General features: G+C 42.7%; 2 protein-coding genes across 2 annotated transcripts in view; one reads left to right on the forward strand and one right to left on the reverse strand.

Annotated features, from left to right (window-relative positions):
* Positions 1–4356, reverse strand: part of C17H11orf74 (chromosome 17 C11orf74 homolog) — a 30625-nt gene extending 26269 nt beyond the window's left edge. Inside the window, exon 1 of the mRNA XM_029583052.1 lies at positions 4154–4356. The gene's annotated coding sequence lies outside the window, so the exon portion shown is untranslated. The remainder of the gene's footprint in view (positions 1–4153) is intronic.
* A 180-nt stretch (positions 4357–4536) lies between these two features.
* On the forward strand, positions 4537–8416 carry RAG2 (recombination activating 2). Its single transcript, XM_029583143.1, has 2 exons — positions 4537–4718; positions 5640–8416. Exon 2 carries the CDS (start codon positions 5667–5669, stop codon positions 7221–7223), a length of 1557 nt encoding a protein of 518 aa, XP_029439003.1. The 5' UTR covers positions 4537–4718; positions 5640–5666; the 3' UTR covers positions 7224–8416.
* Positions 8417–17237: the final 8821 nt, after the last annotated feature.

The raw sequence follows: 17237 nt of genomic DNA on the forward strand, positions 1-17237 counted from the left end.
CATTTCTCAGTTCTTTCAACACTCTAGGATGTATACCATCTGGTCCAGATGATTTTCTACTCTTTAGTTTGTCAATTTGCCCTAGTACATCTTCTAGGTTCACTGTTTCATTTCATCTAAATTATCACCTTTGAATTTACAGTATACAGTAATAACTGAAAACATACAATTTAAAACAACTTAACCAAAATGCAGCATTAAGCAAACTGAAGCAAGATGATCAGCTCATCGCCAATGCAACAGATCTTACTGAACTGAACTGGACTCTACTGTGACATATCTGGTCTTCTGGGCCAAGGCTCCTCAGCAGCATCTTTTTTAAATCTTTGCACAAAAAGCTGCAAGAGCATTTTTAGATAAAGCTGTCTTTCTGGGGTCAGCAGAAGAGCCATGAAATCACTAACCATGAATCACAGGGTCTGCAGTGGTGCGAACTGAGAAATCTTAATCTACTCCCTCAACAAGAGGTCACTTAGCCTTGAGCTCAGCTCTTTGCGAGGGACAGTATCTTTACAGCATGGTGTTCAGCATATGCAGCTTAAGATTGTGATGGCTTCTATTCCTTCATCATTTGCCATTTGCACTGCCTTTTCAGGAGATTTTATGATTGATTTCATTTCCGTGGGGTCTACTCTTGGTATCTCACCAAGAATTGTCCCTTGACAACCTTAATTGAACATAAAATACAATTAAAATATGTTTCTCGCCGGACAAATAAAGATGGCAATTTTCTACTCATTTCATGTGGGTGAGCACATAAAGCAGGTTCAGAACGCTGCCCGCTCTCCATGTGGCAGTGTAATTGAGATGTCTTTCTGTCACTGAAAAAAGGACATTCCTGGGGGCGGGGCAGGAGGGAGGTCAGAGGAGGCGCTTACACTAGCACCACATAATAGAAAAGTCGGTTAAATATAAAATAAATCCGCAGCAGACATGTCACAAGAGAAATGAGTTTTACAATCTCATCCTAGTGTCTATTTCGTCCCCATCTCCCTGTGCCATTTGGCAACCTAATCCCCCCCTTCCCTCATCCCCTGCCCTTGTTCTTTGTCTTTTCACGAAATGAACAAAATGCGGTGTGCAGAAAAAGTGCACCTCGAGGTCCCTGCACAGCACTGCAGGCTATCCAGCCACCTTCCACTGCGTTTTCTCGGTTTTCAGCCTGTACCGAGGTCATCTCTACAGAAACTGTCAGCGTCCATCTCGATTGACAATTTTAGCTTTTTCATGCAATAGGAATGTAATTAAAGGTGAATAAAGAAAATCAGATTGTTGCTTTTATTGCATTTGTTTCTAAAAGGTAAACTGCAGAAAAATTCTGGAAATTAGAGTCCTAGTAGTAAAGAGCCTCTGCAATGACTGCCAGCGCAGAAAGGGTTAAACCAAAGCCGGAGTGCAAGAAAGCCCCGATGCGAGCTGAAGCTGCACCGGCGGCGGTCACAGACCGTTGCAGAAGCTCATTAGAACATCTGTAGGCAGGGGCTTGCTCTCATGCCCTGAGTTATCTCTTCACAAGGCAGCGGAACAGAGCCCTGCTGCCTCTGATGTCCTAAGCCAGCTCCAGTTGCAAAGCAAAAGTAGAAATAAAACACCTGTTCTCATCCAGGTAGGTCCAATGGCTTTCTGCAGCTGGAGGGAGGCGGGGGGGCGGGGGCATCCTGGACTGGAAATGCAGCCACCTCCTGACAGCGCCTCGCATTACCGGAGGAGGCGAGAGATCCTAAGGAGCAGGTCACATTTTCCTAGGTGTATTTACAATTGGTTTTGTTTGTTTTTTTAAAGAAGTAAAATATTTTGCTAAGAGTTTCTTTTGCCACTAAAGCCACAAAATGACTTGTAGCTCAGCATCCATGCTATAGCCTTTACCAGCCTGGGCGTAATTCAGACGAGCGACTTTCATGGTTTGACCATAACTAGGGGTCAAAGTGAGATCGTGGGACTGGGACTTTGCACCGCCCTGTGGAAAAGTTAAGCACGATGCATTTGCTTCCGGCCTGTACATATTTTAGAAGGTTGGCATGCTTTTACTTTGCAGAATCCATGGGCAGCCATGCCAAAAGGAAAAATTATCTGTTTGATAAATCAAGTCTTAAATGCAAACATTTGTCTCATTAGGAAAACAATGGGACGGGGGAGAAAATGTTTACATTAAACAAATTAATTAGGTGCATGGACATGAATTCATGGTCCTCAGTGTAACTTAAGCCTGAGAATGTGGAAGAATGTATATATTGCTTTTGTACTCACATTATGGACCTATTTACTACACGCTCTTGCCACTGACTTGCTGCCTGCCTCACATGGGCTGCTCAGGAAGCAGCTGGGGACCCAAGGCAAAGAAGAGCCAAATGACCAGCAAAGCCATCTGAGGTCTGGGAGTTCACACACATAAACGGCTTGCTAGTAAAACCCCAATTTCATCCATACTTCTACACCCACAAAAGAGAAATATTCCGGGGGATGAAGTTGCGATTCACACGCGTACTTTTAATTTTAAAAAGCATGCGTGTAAATCTGCACGCACAAGTAACTCAGTGCAAAGCGCAGGTGTAACTTGGGGCGAGTGACTTTCTGCAAACCCTTTCAAAGCAAACTTATGCACATACGTTCCCTTTGAAAAATGACTTACGAGCGTAGCTGCCACATACGTCACCCGCAATGCTACAAAATGACCCTCCCTGCGGACAATACCAAAGTCAAAGATCAGAGGGATCGCACGTATGCATCTCATTAGCAGTCACTGACCAGATGTAAAGGAGCTGGATGGTGAACTAGAACAGATTTCTGCACAAACTTCCTGGTGCCTGAAAGGGCACTCTGAGCATCCATCTAAGTGCAAATTCCTTCCTGGCTGGAAGCCAGGAAGAAGACAGGCAAGAACCCAGCAGAAAAATCTCACGCCTCATCTGCTGCACCACTAGGGCTGCCATTTTAGGCAATGTGAAAAATAGTATTTAGTAGGCAAGAAACACAATGAATTCCTCCCCCTCAGTTCTGCTTTGCTCTTCTGTCTTCCTGAGGTGCATGAATCTTTTCTTAGACCCAGAAACATTTCAAGTGGATTTCCATGAATATATAGTATACAGTTTAATATGCAGTTATTTCATTTTTTTAATTAAGGTGGACAAGTTACTCATTGGAACTTTGTGCTCTGAGACGTTAAATCAGAAACCACATTAACTGTCAACATATACCTTATTAATGCTAACAAGGGCAATATTCAAAGCCATTTAGACAGATAACTCACAAGTTATCTGCCTAAATGGCAAGTTTTGCAATATTGAGCCACTTGTCCAGCTAGATTATAGCCAGATAACTGCTGCAAAGCCCACAGAGGACATTTGCATCCATGTCAGAATATGCAATGATGATTTTTGGAACGGGAGATAAATGCTGAAATGTTTTGGGTTAATGGCAATGCTGATGGCCTCCAAAACAAGACAAGAAATGCAAAACCAAGGGAGTATTATTGCTTAGCTAGAGGATATGATTACCAATAAAATAAAATCTACTGAACAGCACAAAAGGAAGGGACTGAAAATCATGCTGATGCATGGATTTTCTAGTGCTTTTCAACTCTGATGCCCCCACCTTTATTGGATCAAGGTCATTTTCAAGAAAGTAGATGCCAGAATAATGCCCCACCTTCCCCTCCAAAGCTTGAGCCCAATCAGTAAGTTTGTGGAGACTCATGGTCCTGGTCGAAAAGTGCTAAAAAGAAGGGGTGACTGGAGGAAAGGAGGCGTTCCCATTTTCTACTACCTGGAGTGCTGAAAGGTCTAATGCAGAACTGCAAGTCACACCATCGATACTTTCACAAAGAGAAATAAAAAAAAAAAATCCCTTGATAATAATGCAAGAGAGCAGTGTGCCCTGAGCAAAAAGGTCTACTTCCCAGTCACTGGCTCATAGAATAAGGTGAAAGGTTACATATTTGTTTGCAACCTACAAAATCCTATACCTGAAAAACAAAGGTTGAGCCGAAATGCAAAAAGTTGTAACGACTTAACAGCGAGGAGGTTCGCACGAGTCACTGTTACAAATAAGTGCGGATTTGCCTTTACATCCCTTTCCTTTAGGCAATTAATAATAACAAAGAATGATGATTAATAAATTCAAAAATATAGTAGACTTGCAAACAGGCATTACATACTTAATCTTCCTTCAGCATGCGTTTGTCTTGGCTGCCTTATCCCATCCTGGTTCTTAAATCAACTGAGTAACTGCTTAAAGATGATTTTGAGAAACCGCTATTTTCCCAAGTTTTTATTGTTTGTTTTATGTTTATTTTTCACGGCAAAACCGCCTCCCTAGCAACCTTTTCAGCGTCCAGGGCCAGGCTGAGTAATCGGGAGGAAGAGTTATCCCCAGTGGCGCTTTGGAGTTGTAGTGTTTTCTTCCACTTCAGTACATAGACGAGAACTGAGTTCCGGTGAGGAAAGGACTACAATCCCCCGAATGCAACGGAAGCAGAGCGCCTGCTCCCTGACACGGCCCCCAGTACTTCGGCTGCGCCTGCGCAAAGGTTCCCGCCAGATGCCTGCCTGCATTAATACAGAGCCCGGTGTACGGCTCTAAGCTACTGCGTTAATGTTATGTTAAGGAAAATTAAAAGAAATACAACTCCTGAAATATGCATACTGATTTTATCTTTGTATGACCCTAATGATGGAATTTCTTTTAAGTGCAGAAAGGCAGGATAAATACCTATATATTATGTAAGATATATTATACTATTCTAAGGTACTTGTGCTATTCTGAATATGTCATCTTATACGTTTATTCTGCCTTCCTTGAAACAAGCTCAAAATAGTATCCCGCCTAGGGGTTTTCATATTAGTATATCAAACTGAATAAAATATATAAATTACATAAAAATTATATAAACATTATATATATATTCAGAATAGCAGAATATATATAGCAGCATCTAACAACATGTTGTTTGAGTAATTTGCCTGATTTTTCATAATATTTTCTCATTTTCTGTCTTGGTAAGGGACATTAACATTCTGGGTGACTCAAGATAGGCTCAGCAGATCACTTGTAAAATAAATTCTGGTTAATTTATAAATTAATCGATTTCTTGATGCAAGATAGTCATTATATTTCACAACAAACATTATGATTTAAAAGTTGCCACAGGTCAGGGAGAATGCTAGGCACATGGACGATATGTTGCTGGCTGCTGAACACTGAATTTATAATCAGAGTATGATCTTGCACACTGTGGAACCCTATTTATTTCTGGAGGCTTAGAAGTTTTTTCTTGTCACAATCTATTTTACCTTTATCTATCAAGGAATATTTTTAAGATTCCAATTGTATAGCTGTTTAAGTTATTCTGGCTTTGACTATGAATGTAATTAGGTTCTTGTAAACAGGTAAGAATACAAATGCTGTCCCTTTGCAGTAAAAAAAAAAAAAAAATATATATATATATATATATATATATATATAAAATACTCAGATGTGCCTAATCCACCTCAAAGTAAAAGCTGGAATGGCTGAAACTGCTACACAGCTGGAGTTTTAAAATATTCCCTGCTACCTATTCCTAAATTAATGAAAGTTTTTGGCATGCAGTGTGGGTCTTTTAAATTACTTATAATATCTTCTGTTCTATTCTCTCATTTCAGATTCTATATTCCAAACAACCAGAAGAGATGTCGCTGCAAATAGTATCAACTGTTAACAATTCCTCCCTCATTCAGCCAGGTTTCTCGCTGCTGAATTTTGATGGGAGGGTTTTCTTTTTTGGACAAAAGGGCTGGCCAAAAAGATCTTGCCCAACAGGTGTTTTCCATCTTGACTTAAAGAAAAATGACCTGAAACTGAAGCCTGTTATATTTTCAAATGATTCTTGCTACCTTCCTCCCCTTCGATATCCTGCAATAACCAGTTTCAAAGTGAGTTCAGAGTCTGAAACTTGCCAGTATCTTATTCATGGTGGAAAAACTCCAAATAATGAACTGTCCACCAAGATGTACGTCATGTCCACAATGAGCAGAACTAACAAAAAAGTGACCATTGACTGCAGTGAAAAAGAATTAGTGGGAGATGTTCCTAAGGCAAGATATGGCCATTCCATTAATGTTGTTTACAGCAAGGGTAAATGCGCAAGTGTCATATTTGGGGGAAGATCATATTTGCCTTCTGGACAGAGAACCACTGAAACCTGGAACAGTGTGGTTGACTGTATGCCTGAAGTGTTTCTAGTTGACCTTGACTTTGGCTGTTCTACTTCCTACACCCTCCAAGAGCTTCAAGATGGACTTTCCTTCCATGTGTCCTTGGCCAAAAATGATACCGTCTATATTCTAGGAGGCCATTCACTTGAAAATAATATTCGACCTCCAAATCTATATAAATTGAAAGTTGACCTTCCATTGGGTAGCCCAGATCTGAAGTGCACTGTCCTGTCTGGTGGGATTTCATTATCTAGTGCTATTGTAACTCAGATCAGCAGCAAAGAGTTCATCATTGTTGGAGGTTATGAATCAAACAATTTCAAAAGGATGGTGTGCAACACTGTTACATTGGAAGAAGACAGGATTGAGATCCAGGAAAGGGAAACTCCAGACTGGACTGGTGACATTAAACACAGCAAGATATGGTTCGGTAGCAATATGGGCAATGGAGCTGTGCTATTAGGCATCCCAGGGGACATTAAGCAGCTTATGTCTGATACAAGCTTATTTTATATTTTGAACTTTGGAACAGAAGAGCAAGTTATGAGAACCTGTAGTCAAACATCTACAGAAGATCTAGAAGACTCAATTCCTCTGGAAGACTCAGAAGAGTTTTACTTTAATGGAGATGGTGTCTTTGATGATGACACCTATAATGAAGATGATGAAGAAGATGAATCAGAAACTAGCTATTGGATTATTTGTTGTGCTGACTGCAGCATTGATGTAAATACTTGGGTTCCCTTCTATTCAACGGAACTCAACAAGCCTGCTATGATCTACTGCTCTAATGGAGAAGGTCACTGGGTCCATGCCCAGTGCATGGATCTGTCAGAGAACATGCTGATCCATCTGTCACAAGGAAATGCCAAGTATTTCTGCAACCAGCACATTGATTTTGCTAGGGAACTACAAACTCCGAAAAAGGTGATGCCTGTGAAAAAAACCCCAATGAAACCATTACACACCAAAACTTCAAAGAAGAAATCAACGCCAATAAAGAAATCTTTTCTCAGACGACTCTTCGAGTAGTCAAGCATACCATGAATATCACATTTCTTGCAATGTTCACGGTACTGGATTCTACTACAAGATTTGTAATTCATGTGGCCCAGTTAAGACTCCAGCAGATGGCATTTATCTCCCATATAGAGACAAGATACTGTACGTGCCGGAGAAAACTGACTCAACCAAGATTAATATATCTTCCTCTGTCAGAGATCCATGGCAGTAGTTGTAGTTTGAGCACGCCCTGTATGTTTCCTACTATCAATTAAATAGCCTTGATTACATAAGCTGAGATGTCTTAAGAATATAAGAGTTTCACTTGTCCCTGCGCATATTTGGTAAGAGGGCTGGGGGGATAAGCACAACAAGGTACGCAGTTTTGTCAAGGCAAACTTGCAAGCAATGTTCCCTCTACGGTGCATGTTTGACTGCCAAACCTTTTCTCCTCACCAGGCTCACTTCAGCTGTTTCACGGTTTGAACTGTGCAGAACTGGTACTTCCTGCAGACTGCGGGACCCTACACAGTTCAAACTGTGAAACAGTTTGAGCGCGCTCGGCAAGAATAAAGGTGTCAATGGTCACCGACCCGCTTTAGAGGGAACAGTGGGATATATTTACTAACCCACAATTTACATTCATTTGTGTTATTTACCACTGCTCCCACTGTTGACAATGGGGCCTATTCACTAATAACTTGTTTTAATGCACGGTAACAGGCATCGTAGGTTAGTAAAAAAAAAAACATTGCTTGCAATTGGTAATATAGACCTGATTCACTGAAGGTCTTCTCCCGTTCTGTGCATAGGAGGGGGGAGAATACTTAGTAAATGAGGTCCATAGTAAGAGATACTGGACCCAACATGACTTATCTTATTGTAAAGTATTGACAAATTTTACAATTGCAGGTGTTTTCTAACAAATTCTTATTTTTTGTATTGTCAAGACATGCTGGGAAAAATCTTTCTATATGCCCCTAATCCACAGTGAAGTGGTCCAGCTGGACATATAGATAATGTGCCAGGAAATTACATAGGGAGGGAGCCAACCTAACCCAAACTTGACGCTTCATATTTTTATTATAATTTAACTTATTAGATGGTTTCCAGCCCAGCACGCCTTATCAGAGTAGATGAACACAGTAGTATCAGTAATAGTGCAGAGCTAAGCGAAGGAAGATCTCAGTGACTCAGATACAATATTTATTTATTTATATGTTTTTTAAAAAGTGTTCTCTCAGCGCGCTGAATGGTTCCACTCTTGAGCCATTCTGTTTGCAGGTTGTCAATAGGGAGGAAGCAGGTTTAAAATGTTAAATGAACTCCCTCCTCCCCTATATTTAGTGTGCTCCTTGGAATTTATACGTTTCTAGGGCCTTGTCAGGGATGTCTCTCATGGTATCAATAAATATATTCAGCATGGCCTGGGAGGAAGTGAGAGGAGAGAATCAGAACAATCCTGAGACACATAGAGCACACGTCTTAAACCATAAGCCACTTCTCCCACTTGCTAATTTACGGAACATTGAAAATTAGGTTAAGGAACAATTAAGTTGATAGTAGCTCAAGCAGATCACCTTGTACATTGGTGTTTTTCTCAGAATCACTAGTCTTGGTATGTGCTGGAATCTTCTACGTTATTATACAACCTGGGCCACAGTGGTATAACCATTACTTTTCTCATGGAACATATGTTTTGCTTAAATAACTACATATGTTCGTTGACTTGTTTTTGACGTTTTCTATATGTTAAATCTGCGATTTTAACTGCAAAATGCTCTTGACTGCTTTACTTTTCTATTTTTAAGAAATAAAAGGTTTATTTCCTGCTTCTACCAGAAGAAATACCAGTCGTTTTCCTCATTGGCTGCAGAGAATAATCACTTACAATGCGTCTCACACGCCATCTAAAATCCCGAGTAAAGTTGAATTTGTTGCCAGAGGATGTGGTTAGTGCAGTTAGTGTAGCTGGGTTCAAAAAAGGTTTGGATAAGTTTTTGGAGGAGAAGTCCATTAACGGCTGTTAATCAAGTTTACTTAGGGAATAGCCACTGCTATTAATTACATCAGTAGCATGGGATCTTCTTAGTGTTTGGGTACTTGCCAGGTTCTTATGGCCTGGATTGGCCACTGTTGGAAACAGGATGCTGGGCTTGATGGACCCTTGGTCTGACCCAGGATGGCAGCTTCTTATGTTCTTATGATGATGATGATTACATCCTGCCAATTTCAAAGCCAGGGGCTCTGGCCAGCTGAGGCCCTGTTTTCACTGAAGATCCCAAGGCAGCTTACGAGTGGCTGTTCTGAGAGCTCTGTGGGAAGATGACAGAAATGGGCAGAGCCCTTTTACAGAACTTCTTAGTAGAAGCACAGAGCTGGTGTCATTTCACCCAATCAGTGGCGTGGGGGCGTGCAGGGTGGCAGGGCTGGATTTAAGATTGTACTACCTGTAGGCAGAGGACTGGGTGGGGGTGAGATCCCTGGAGAGCAGGGAGGGGGCTCTGCAACCATCAGAGAGCAGCAGGGGGGGGGGGGTAGAAGGGCTCCAAATGTGCTACATTACCTGTTTTCATTATTTCTAAATCCGGCCCTTTCCATAAAACCTGCCTCCTGCCAAGTGTAGTTCAAAGGACCAATAACGTCACAGCAGGGCTTTCCCTGAGAAATGTAAATATTAACCTAGGCGCAGGTTTGTAGATGGAGGTGATTGTCCAGGAATGGGGCTAGGAGAGAAGCAGGTTTCTTTACAGGAGCTGGGATGCTGCCTCGATACTCAGCCTATTCCTATGTACGTTTCAAAGCCTGTTTAATTCTCTTCAGTCCTTGGGACTGTCCCAGTACAATCACAGCCAGGTTATCTCTGTCAGAGGGGACTCTATCCCAGCCCCCTCCCCTCCGCTGCCTGGGCAATCACACCCCACCTTCAAAACGCCGCCTCTATTGCTACTTAAAAGTTCCCAGGCAAACTTCCTTAAGACTTTTCAGCCTGAATGTTTCGGTGCTTCTGATTCAAGCACGAGGTAAGTAAACGTGAGGTGCACTCACCAGATCATTTGTTTTTCTTTTAGGTGATTGAATTCTGAGTGCATATGAAAGATACACGTGGACAGTAGCCAGGATTGAAAGATTGATAATTAGGATTATTGCTCATGCTTACAAATTTCAGACTTGTACAGACAGATTTTTATGTCTCTCGCTCTGGGTCCAATAGACGTGCATGCATTTTTCTTCATAATAGTGAGTATAAATATTTTTGTCACATAAATACCAATGATTTAAAATATGTGCATGCATTTTCCAATTTAATATATAAGCCCCCACCTCTGTCATGCATACTGGACTAGCAGCCATAGAGTCACAGCTAGAGGCAGAGGGGACACTCACTTCCTAACTCCGAGTTTCTCCTGGCTTGTACTCCTACACCACAGCTCTTCCCTAGAAAGGAAGCACGTCCTTTCAACAGAGGAAATGATTTGAAGTTGGTTTCTGTGCTGTCAGTCTGGAGATGAGGGTTGTTGCATTGTATATTGAAAACCCAGCAGCATATCAGTAGGGATGTGAAAACCTTGCCAACAAATTAGATCCAATCTGCGCCAAATCTTCAAGCACATCATATTGAGAGGCAGAAACAGTGCTAATAATAATTGTAATAATAACAATAACAATGGAGCAGGGACTTAGGGAACAGCCACTGCTATTACTGGCATCAGTAGCTTAGTGTTTGGGTAATTGCCAGGTTCTTGTGGCCTGGTTTGGCCTCTGTTGGAAACAGGATGCTGGGCTTGATGGACCCTGGGTCTGACCCAGTATGGCAACTTCTTATGTTCTTATGTGCTTAAAATTTGCTGGTGAGTGGTGAAGCCACTCTCAATCAGTTTCTGATTTTTGTGGATTAGTGAATCTCTTCAGGTTTTGCCGAGGTCCCTGGGGAAAATGCTGACAGATTTTTCAGACAGATCTCTGGTAAGTCTGCAGATCTTGTTACCAATGTCCTGTTAGGTTAGACTCAAATTTGTTTGCATATCCCTAATTCTCAGCATTATGAAATTTAAACAGTAATCCTAATGTAACTCTTCTGGCGTAACCCATGGAAAAGCGCCTTTTCTAGTCCTCTCCTGTTTTAGGTTCTGGTTCCCCCGCCCTCCCGGCACATCTATCATAGCCACTGTGTGGAGGCGCATTGGATCTCAACAAGACACTCTTCTACCTATATCTCAGCCAAATCCATCCAGGGAGAGAGCCCCAGATGCCGACAGGCATGACAGGATTTAGACATGGGCACATGGCTTGGGCACCAAATTTTGAAGCTGCCCAAAAACTGAGACTCCCTCTCTGCACTCTGCTTTCCAGGAATCCGCTGCCCTAAGCCCTCCTCCTATGGGCACCATCATCTTAAATCCGGCCCTGCCGACAGTAATAGCTGCTTTGCACTGATAAACTACCCTGGAAAAGGATCATCTTAGGATCCGTTTCCTCTCAAGCATAGTGTCCTTTTGTTGTACTCTCTGGGCACACAATATTATCTTTGTAAGCTGATGTTCACACCTTCAAACCACAACTCAGCCTCACACATTTTGCAGTCAGTGATATGGACCAAGAACCTAGGAAACAATTCACTGGTCCTTCAAGTAGGAGACTTTATCCATTTATAGGACAAATGTTTTTCAACAGAGACCACGTGCTTAGAAGGGTTTGGTCTCCACTGAAATAGTTTTATTGCTCTGTTGCATTTTTGACCAACTTGGAGTTATTCTATGGGTACCTCATGTGAATGCATTGCCCAGAAGAACCATTTCCAGGCTGCTCTGTGGAACAAAGCAAAATACTATTCATTTCTAGTGACGTATCAGGATTCAGGGGACAGCTGCCAATCTAAAACACTTTGTCTTCTGCTAAGCCCAGAGTCTGAGTCTGTCCATGACCAAGCATTGAGGAGGTGCTGAAAGAGACTGAGAGACGCAACAGCATACGGGCCAACATTTTCAATAATTCCTCTTTACTTATGCCAGGTCTGGTTTTTCTTTGAAAACACATTTTTTTCTAAAGACCTTCTCCTTTAAGCATAAAGATGAGCTAGCTCTGTTTCATAAAAGATAGGTAGGGTGAATCCTGGTCTTACCCCATTGCATCTAGGGACCTGTAGTCCTGCTTTTCTTAGATGCAGTAGAGTCAGGCCTGGATTTGTCAATATGCACACTAGGCTTGTACCTAGGGCGGCAAAGATCTGGGAGGCAGCAAGCTGGCCGAACATTTCCAGCCTTCCAGCTGTGCTGAATCTCAGGTTCCTTATCCAGTCCCTCCCCTCTTCCCCTTCCCTCCCATCCTAAATTCCTAATCTCATCCCCTTCACTCTTCCCCATGGCCAGTCCTTCTCCCAGGACCGGCAGAAACATTAGATGGGGTGGGTGGTGGCCTAGGGCACCGGAAGTGGGCAGGGCAGCAGAGTAGCCAGTAAGGTTGGCAGTTTTGAAAAGGTGAACGAGATAAGAATTGGTTTATGTGAGGCACAGAGTTGAAGGGCATTTTCCGGTTTTGGGTATGTATTTCTTTGAGGAGTTGGGGTCGTTTGTTGTGTGCAATTTGAGCGAGAGAGAGAGATCACGTGATGACATCATCACCCAGGGAGGCTGGACACCCTTCCACCAGCACTGCCTTCTCCATCAGTACCTAGGGGGTTAAAAATCCTAAATCTGTCACTCAAAAGGTTAAACCCAGGACTGGTTCAGCCTGCACTTTCTGACATGTAGCTATCTGGTCATCTTTGATTGCAAAAGATGCAAGATTATTTAATAAAATGAATGACAATTTTAAGAATATGAAGAAGGATTTCTAGGCAGAAGTAGTGCAGCCTGCTTTCTGGAACCCGTGCATGTGTGTCTTCTGGGCCAATATCTGGATCCAGACACCTGTTGATTCCTGCCCATGCCAGAACACTTGGCCACGCTGCTGGATTCGCCAAAGCATTTACCTGTAAAGAATCCCCCGCTGTTAGTCATTGGAATAAAATGTTTGTCTGATATCAGCTCCATAGACAGAGTCACTTATACCTTAAAGTGCAAATCCGAGGAGTTTGAGGCAGGCAGTACCTGCCTTGGGTGGGGGGTGAGTTTCTATTTCCTTAGGTGCTGTGAATTACAAATGCAAGCGCTAATATCTCTGTTGTGCCTCTTCTGCTCTGTGTCTTGCTGTTGTTATGATTTTTGTATCATTTCTGGCCTCTGAATCAAGTTTATTTATAGATATATAATATAGATATAGTCCCTCATGAGAAAATCTGTGGATAGGAGAAGGAGATTAATACAGAAAGGAGTTTGGGCATCGAACTGAACATTTCTCCCATCTCAACCGAACGTTTTACTGGGGTAAAATTTGGTTGCATAAAAAGAGGAGGAGTGGGAGGAATTCCGGGGCAGGTAACCCTGATATAGAGCACTATCTGGCTAAAGTTACTCGTGGAGGTCTAGTCAGAGACAATATTCAGCAGTAGTCTTTCTGAACTTCTCACCAAAAGTTACCCGGATAATATCCTGCTCCCCATGCTGCTGAATGTGGACCTTAAAATGTATTAGGAGTGTACCCACACACTCGGTAATCTCATAAACCTTCTTCCCTTCAGAAAATAGGCCAAAACGGGTGTTGTAGTCTGTGAAATTCAGAGGTGAGCACATTATGAATGCGAGTAATCAATGGGACAGAGCTGGACATCTGTCTCCCAAGCCAACCTGAATATCTATCTCACAACCAAAGTAAAACAAATTCCACAGGTCGAATCCCCATATATTTGGTCATTTTTATGGTTCAGGAATTTTGTGGAATCGAGGCCAGTATAACTTATTCCACTGTGACGTGCGATCAGTCACTTGGAACAGTGCTCCTGTGCTCAAAGGAATGGTTTTGGTCCTTTGGGTGTTACTAATAGGTCTAGGGCCACTGTTGGAGACAGGATGCTGAGGTCGATGGACCACTGGTCTGACCCAGTTTTGGAATGACACCGGTTACGCTATCAGCTTGGTGTGCAATGAGTGAAAACTAACATCCGCATTTGCTATGGAGTTCTACTACTTGAGTCATGTTCACAGCACTATTTAATGGCATTTAACAGCAATCTCATTGAGCAATAATAGTCCTATCATGGTCTCCAAAGAGACTAATGCATTCACATAAAAATAGGGTACTTAAGGCAATACCAATAACTCCACACTGGTAATTTAGCAATTTATGTGGCATAAGTAGTACTGTTTAATGGAAAACAATGCCTCAGCTTTATATTCTTCAATCTCCTACAAACACATTTAAAAAAAATACATGCCCAATTCTTTTAAAAGCTTTATTCAGTAGGTTGTACAAGAATAAGTTTCAACAGTAATACAGTACTTGACAAAAGTTTCATTTTGAAAATCATCTTATTCATGAAACACTTTCACAGCATGTAGCTACAATAAAAGTTACCGCTACAGCTAAAATGTCTTTAAAGAGTGATACTTACGAAAGCATTTAAAATAAAATCAGTACAATAAGAAAACATATAAAGGGGGTTTGCATTTAAACCAGTAATGCAATGACAAACAGAGTATTCACCACAAGGTGATAATTTGAGGTATTTTCTCCTAATTGCAGTTATCCAAACTAACAACATAAAAATATTTCAATATTTTAATAAAATCTATTCAGTATTTCAGTGGTCTAGTACAGGGGTGGCCAATTCCAGTCTTCAAGAGCCACAAACAAGCCTGGTTTTCAAGATATCCACATGGAATATGCATGAAATAGATGTGCATGCACTGTCGCCAGTCTTTACAAACCTCATGCATATTCCTTGTGGATGTCCTGAAAACTAGGCCTGTTTGTGACTCTTGGGAACTGGAGTTGGCCACCCTGATCTAGTGAAACAGACATTTAACAAAATAATTCTTCAAAGGCAAATTTTTAAAAGTCTTTAAGCAAATCACTGCAGGAAAGCAATAACACCCAAAGGGATCTGTGCACTGAGGTATTGTTGACTGCTGTAGAATATAAAGAAAATTAGACATACACAGCAGATGTATATTTTCAAAATTGTGTCTACTTTACAGTGGGATGAGGAAACATGAACCACAGAATAAAATCCAGTTGACATATAGAAACTGGATGTGACTGGGATTATGCTACTGTATGCCTACCAAGCTTTGACCCAGCCCTAGTGAATGACCAATTTCCTGAGGCATAATTGCAGCTCCATGCTACCCACTTCTGCACTTGTCACAGGTTTGGGGACATCAGTTTCTTCCCCAGCATTTCACCTACTGTATAGTGTGCATTTTTATTGCACTCTCAGATCCCGGGTGTGCTTGCCACCTGCCAAGCAGCAGTGTTGAGGGTTAACTCGACTTTCCCTAGGTACAGGATGTCACTGCAGCGTTAACACTCATGGGCTGCAGAGAATTCAAGCAGAAAAGGACAAGGCTTAAAAGAGCAGTCCACATAAACAGACCACGATTTTATTAACTGAAACCGAGGAAGTGTGTATAGTGCTAATGAGTAGCACATGGTACCTGAGGCGTGCTGGAGGTGAAATATAACAAATACTAGATTTGGGAAATAAATCAGCAAAGAAAAATATGTATTTTTTTCACTCCTTCTCTGGTTCCTGCTGTTCAATGAAGGGAGGATGCTGACCAGCTGGAGAGCAGTTGGTACCTCCAGACAGCTTTCCGTTAGGTGCACCCAAAATGCAGTTGCTTTATGAAGGCTGGATTTACATGTCAAACTTTACCCAGGGCTGAAGCTTTCATTAGGAACCCTAGGAAGCCACTTAGAGCGCCAACATTTTGGGGATGGCAAAATCCTGCCAGCACAAGGTCCAGAGGGGTGCTGTGCCCAAGCCAATACCAAACAAGGGAGCACAGTGCTGGAGCCACTGCTACTACAAGAAAGAGCACTGCGCTACTGCAGGAGGGAGCACTGCACTGGAGCCACTGATACTGCAGGAGGACCACTGTGCTGGAGCTACTGCTACTATAGGAGGGAGCACTGTGCTGGAGCTACTGCTACGGCAGGAGGGAGCACTGTGCTGGAGCTACTGCTACTGCAGGAGGGAGCACTGAGCTGGAGCCACTGCTACTGCAGGAGGGAGCACTGTGCTGGAGCAACTGCTACTATAGGAGGGAGCACTGTGCTGGAGCCACTGCTACTGCAGGAGGGAGCACTGTGCTGGAGCTACTGCTACTGCAGGAGGGAGCACTGAGCTGGAGCCACTGCTACTGCAGGAGGGAGCACTGTGTTGGAGCCACTGCTACTGCAGGAGGGAGCACTGAGCTGGAGCAACTGCTACTATAGGAGGGAGCACTGTGCTGGAGCCACTGCTACTGCAGGAGGGAGCACTGTGCTGGAGCTACTGCTACTGCAGGAGGGAGCACTGTGCTGGAGCAACTGCTACTATAGGAGGGAGCACTGTGCTGGAGCCACTGCTACTGCAGGAGGGAGCACTGTGCTGGAGCTAATGCTACTGCAGGAGGGAGCACTGAGCTGGAGCCACTGCTACTGCAGGAGGGAGCACTGTGTTGGAGCCACTGCTACTGCAGGAGGGAGCACTGAGCTGGAGCCACTGCTACTGCAGGAGGGAGCTCTCTGTTGGAACCACTGCTATTATAGGCGGGAGCACTGTGCTGGAGCCACTGCTACTGCAGGAGGGAGCACTGTGCTAGAGCTTCTACAAATAGGTAAGCTGGGGGAGAGAGATGCATGACTGAAGGTTCACCTAGGGCACCAAATATGCTTGCACTAGCCCTGACTTTACTTGATAGATTCTGCTGCTCTGTAAACTTTTCAAGGCAGAAACTGCTGATTTCTTTCAACATAAAATGCCCATGTTTTGCAAGCATGAAACGTGGCTGCAGAAAATGTCTGGCTAGGATGGACTGCTGCTTTCATTTAACTGGTTAAAAAGTACAAGTGCAAATCAATTTTAGCACACAAAAGATTGCACAGTCACATCAAGGGTGAACAGACTCATGCTTCTAAATCAACCCTTGAAAAGCACTGTAGTAAATAAGGCAAACAGAT

This window comes from Rhinatrema bivittatum, chromosome 17 (genome assembly GCF_901001135.1).
Source record: "Rhinatrema bivittatum chromosome 17, aRhiBiv1.1, whole genome shotgun sequence".
Lineage (NCBI taxonomy): Eukaryota > Metazoa > Chordata > Amphibia > Gymnophiona > Rhinatrematidae > Rhinatrema > Rhinatrema bivittatum.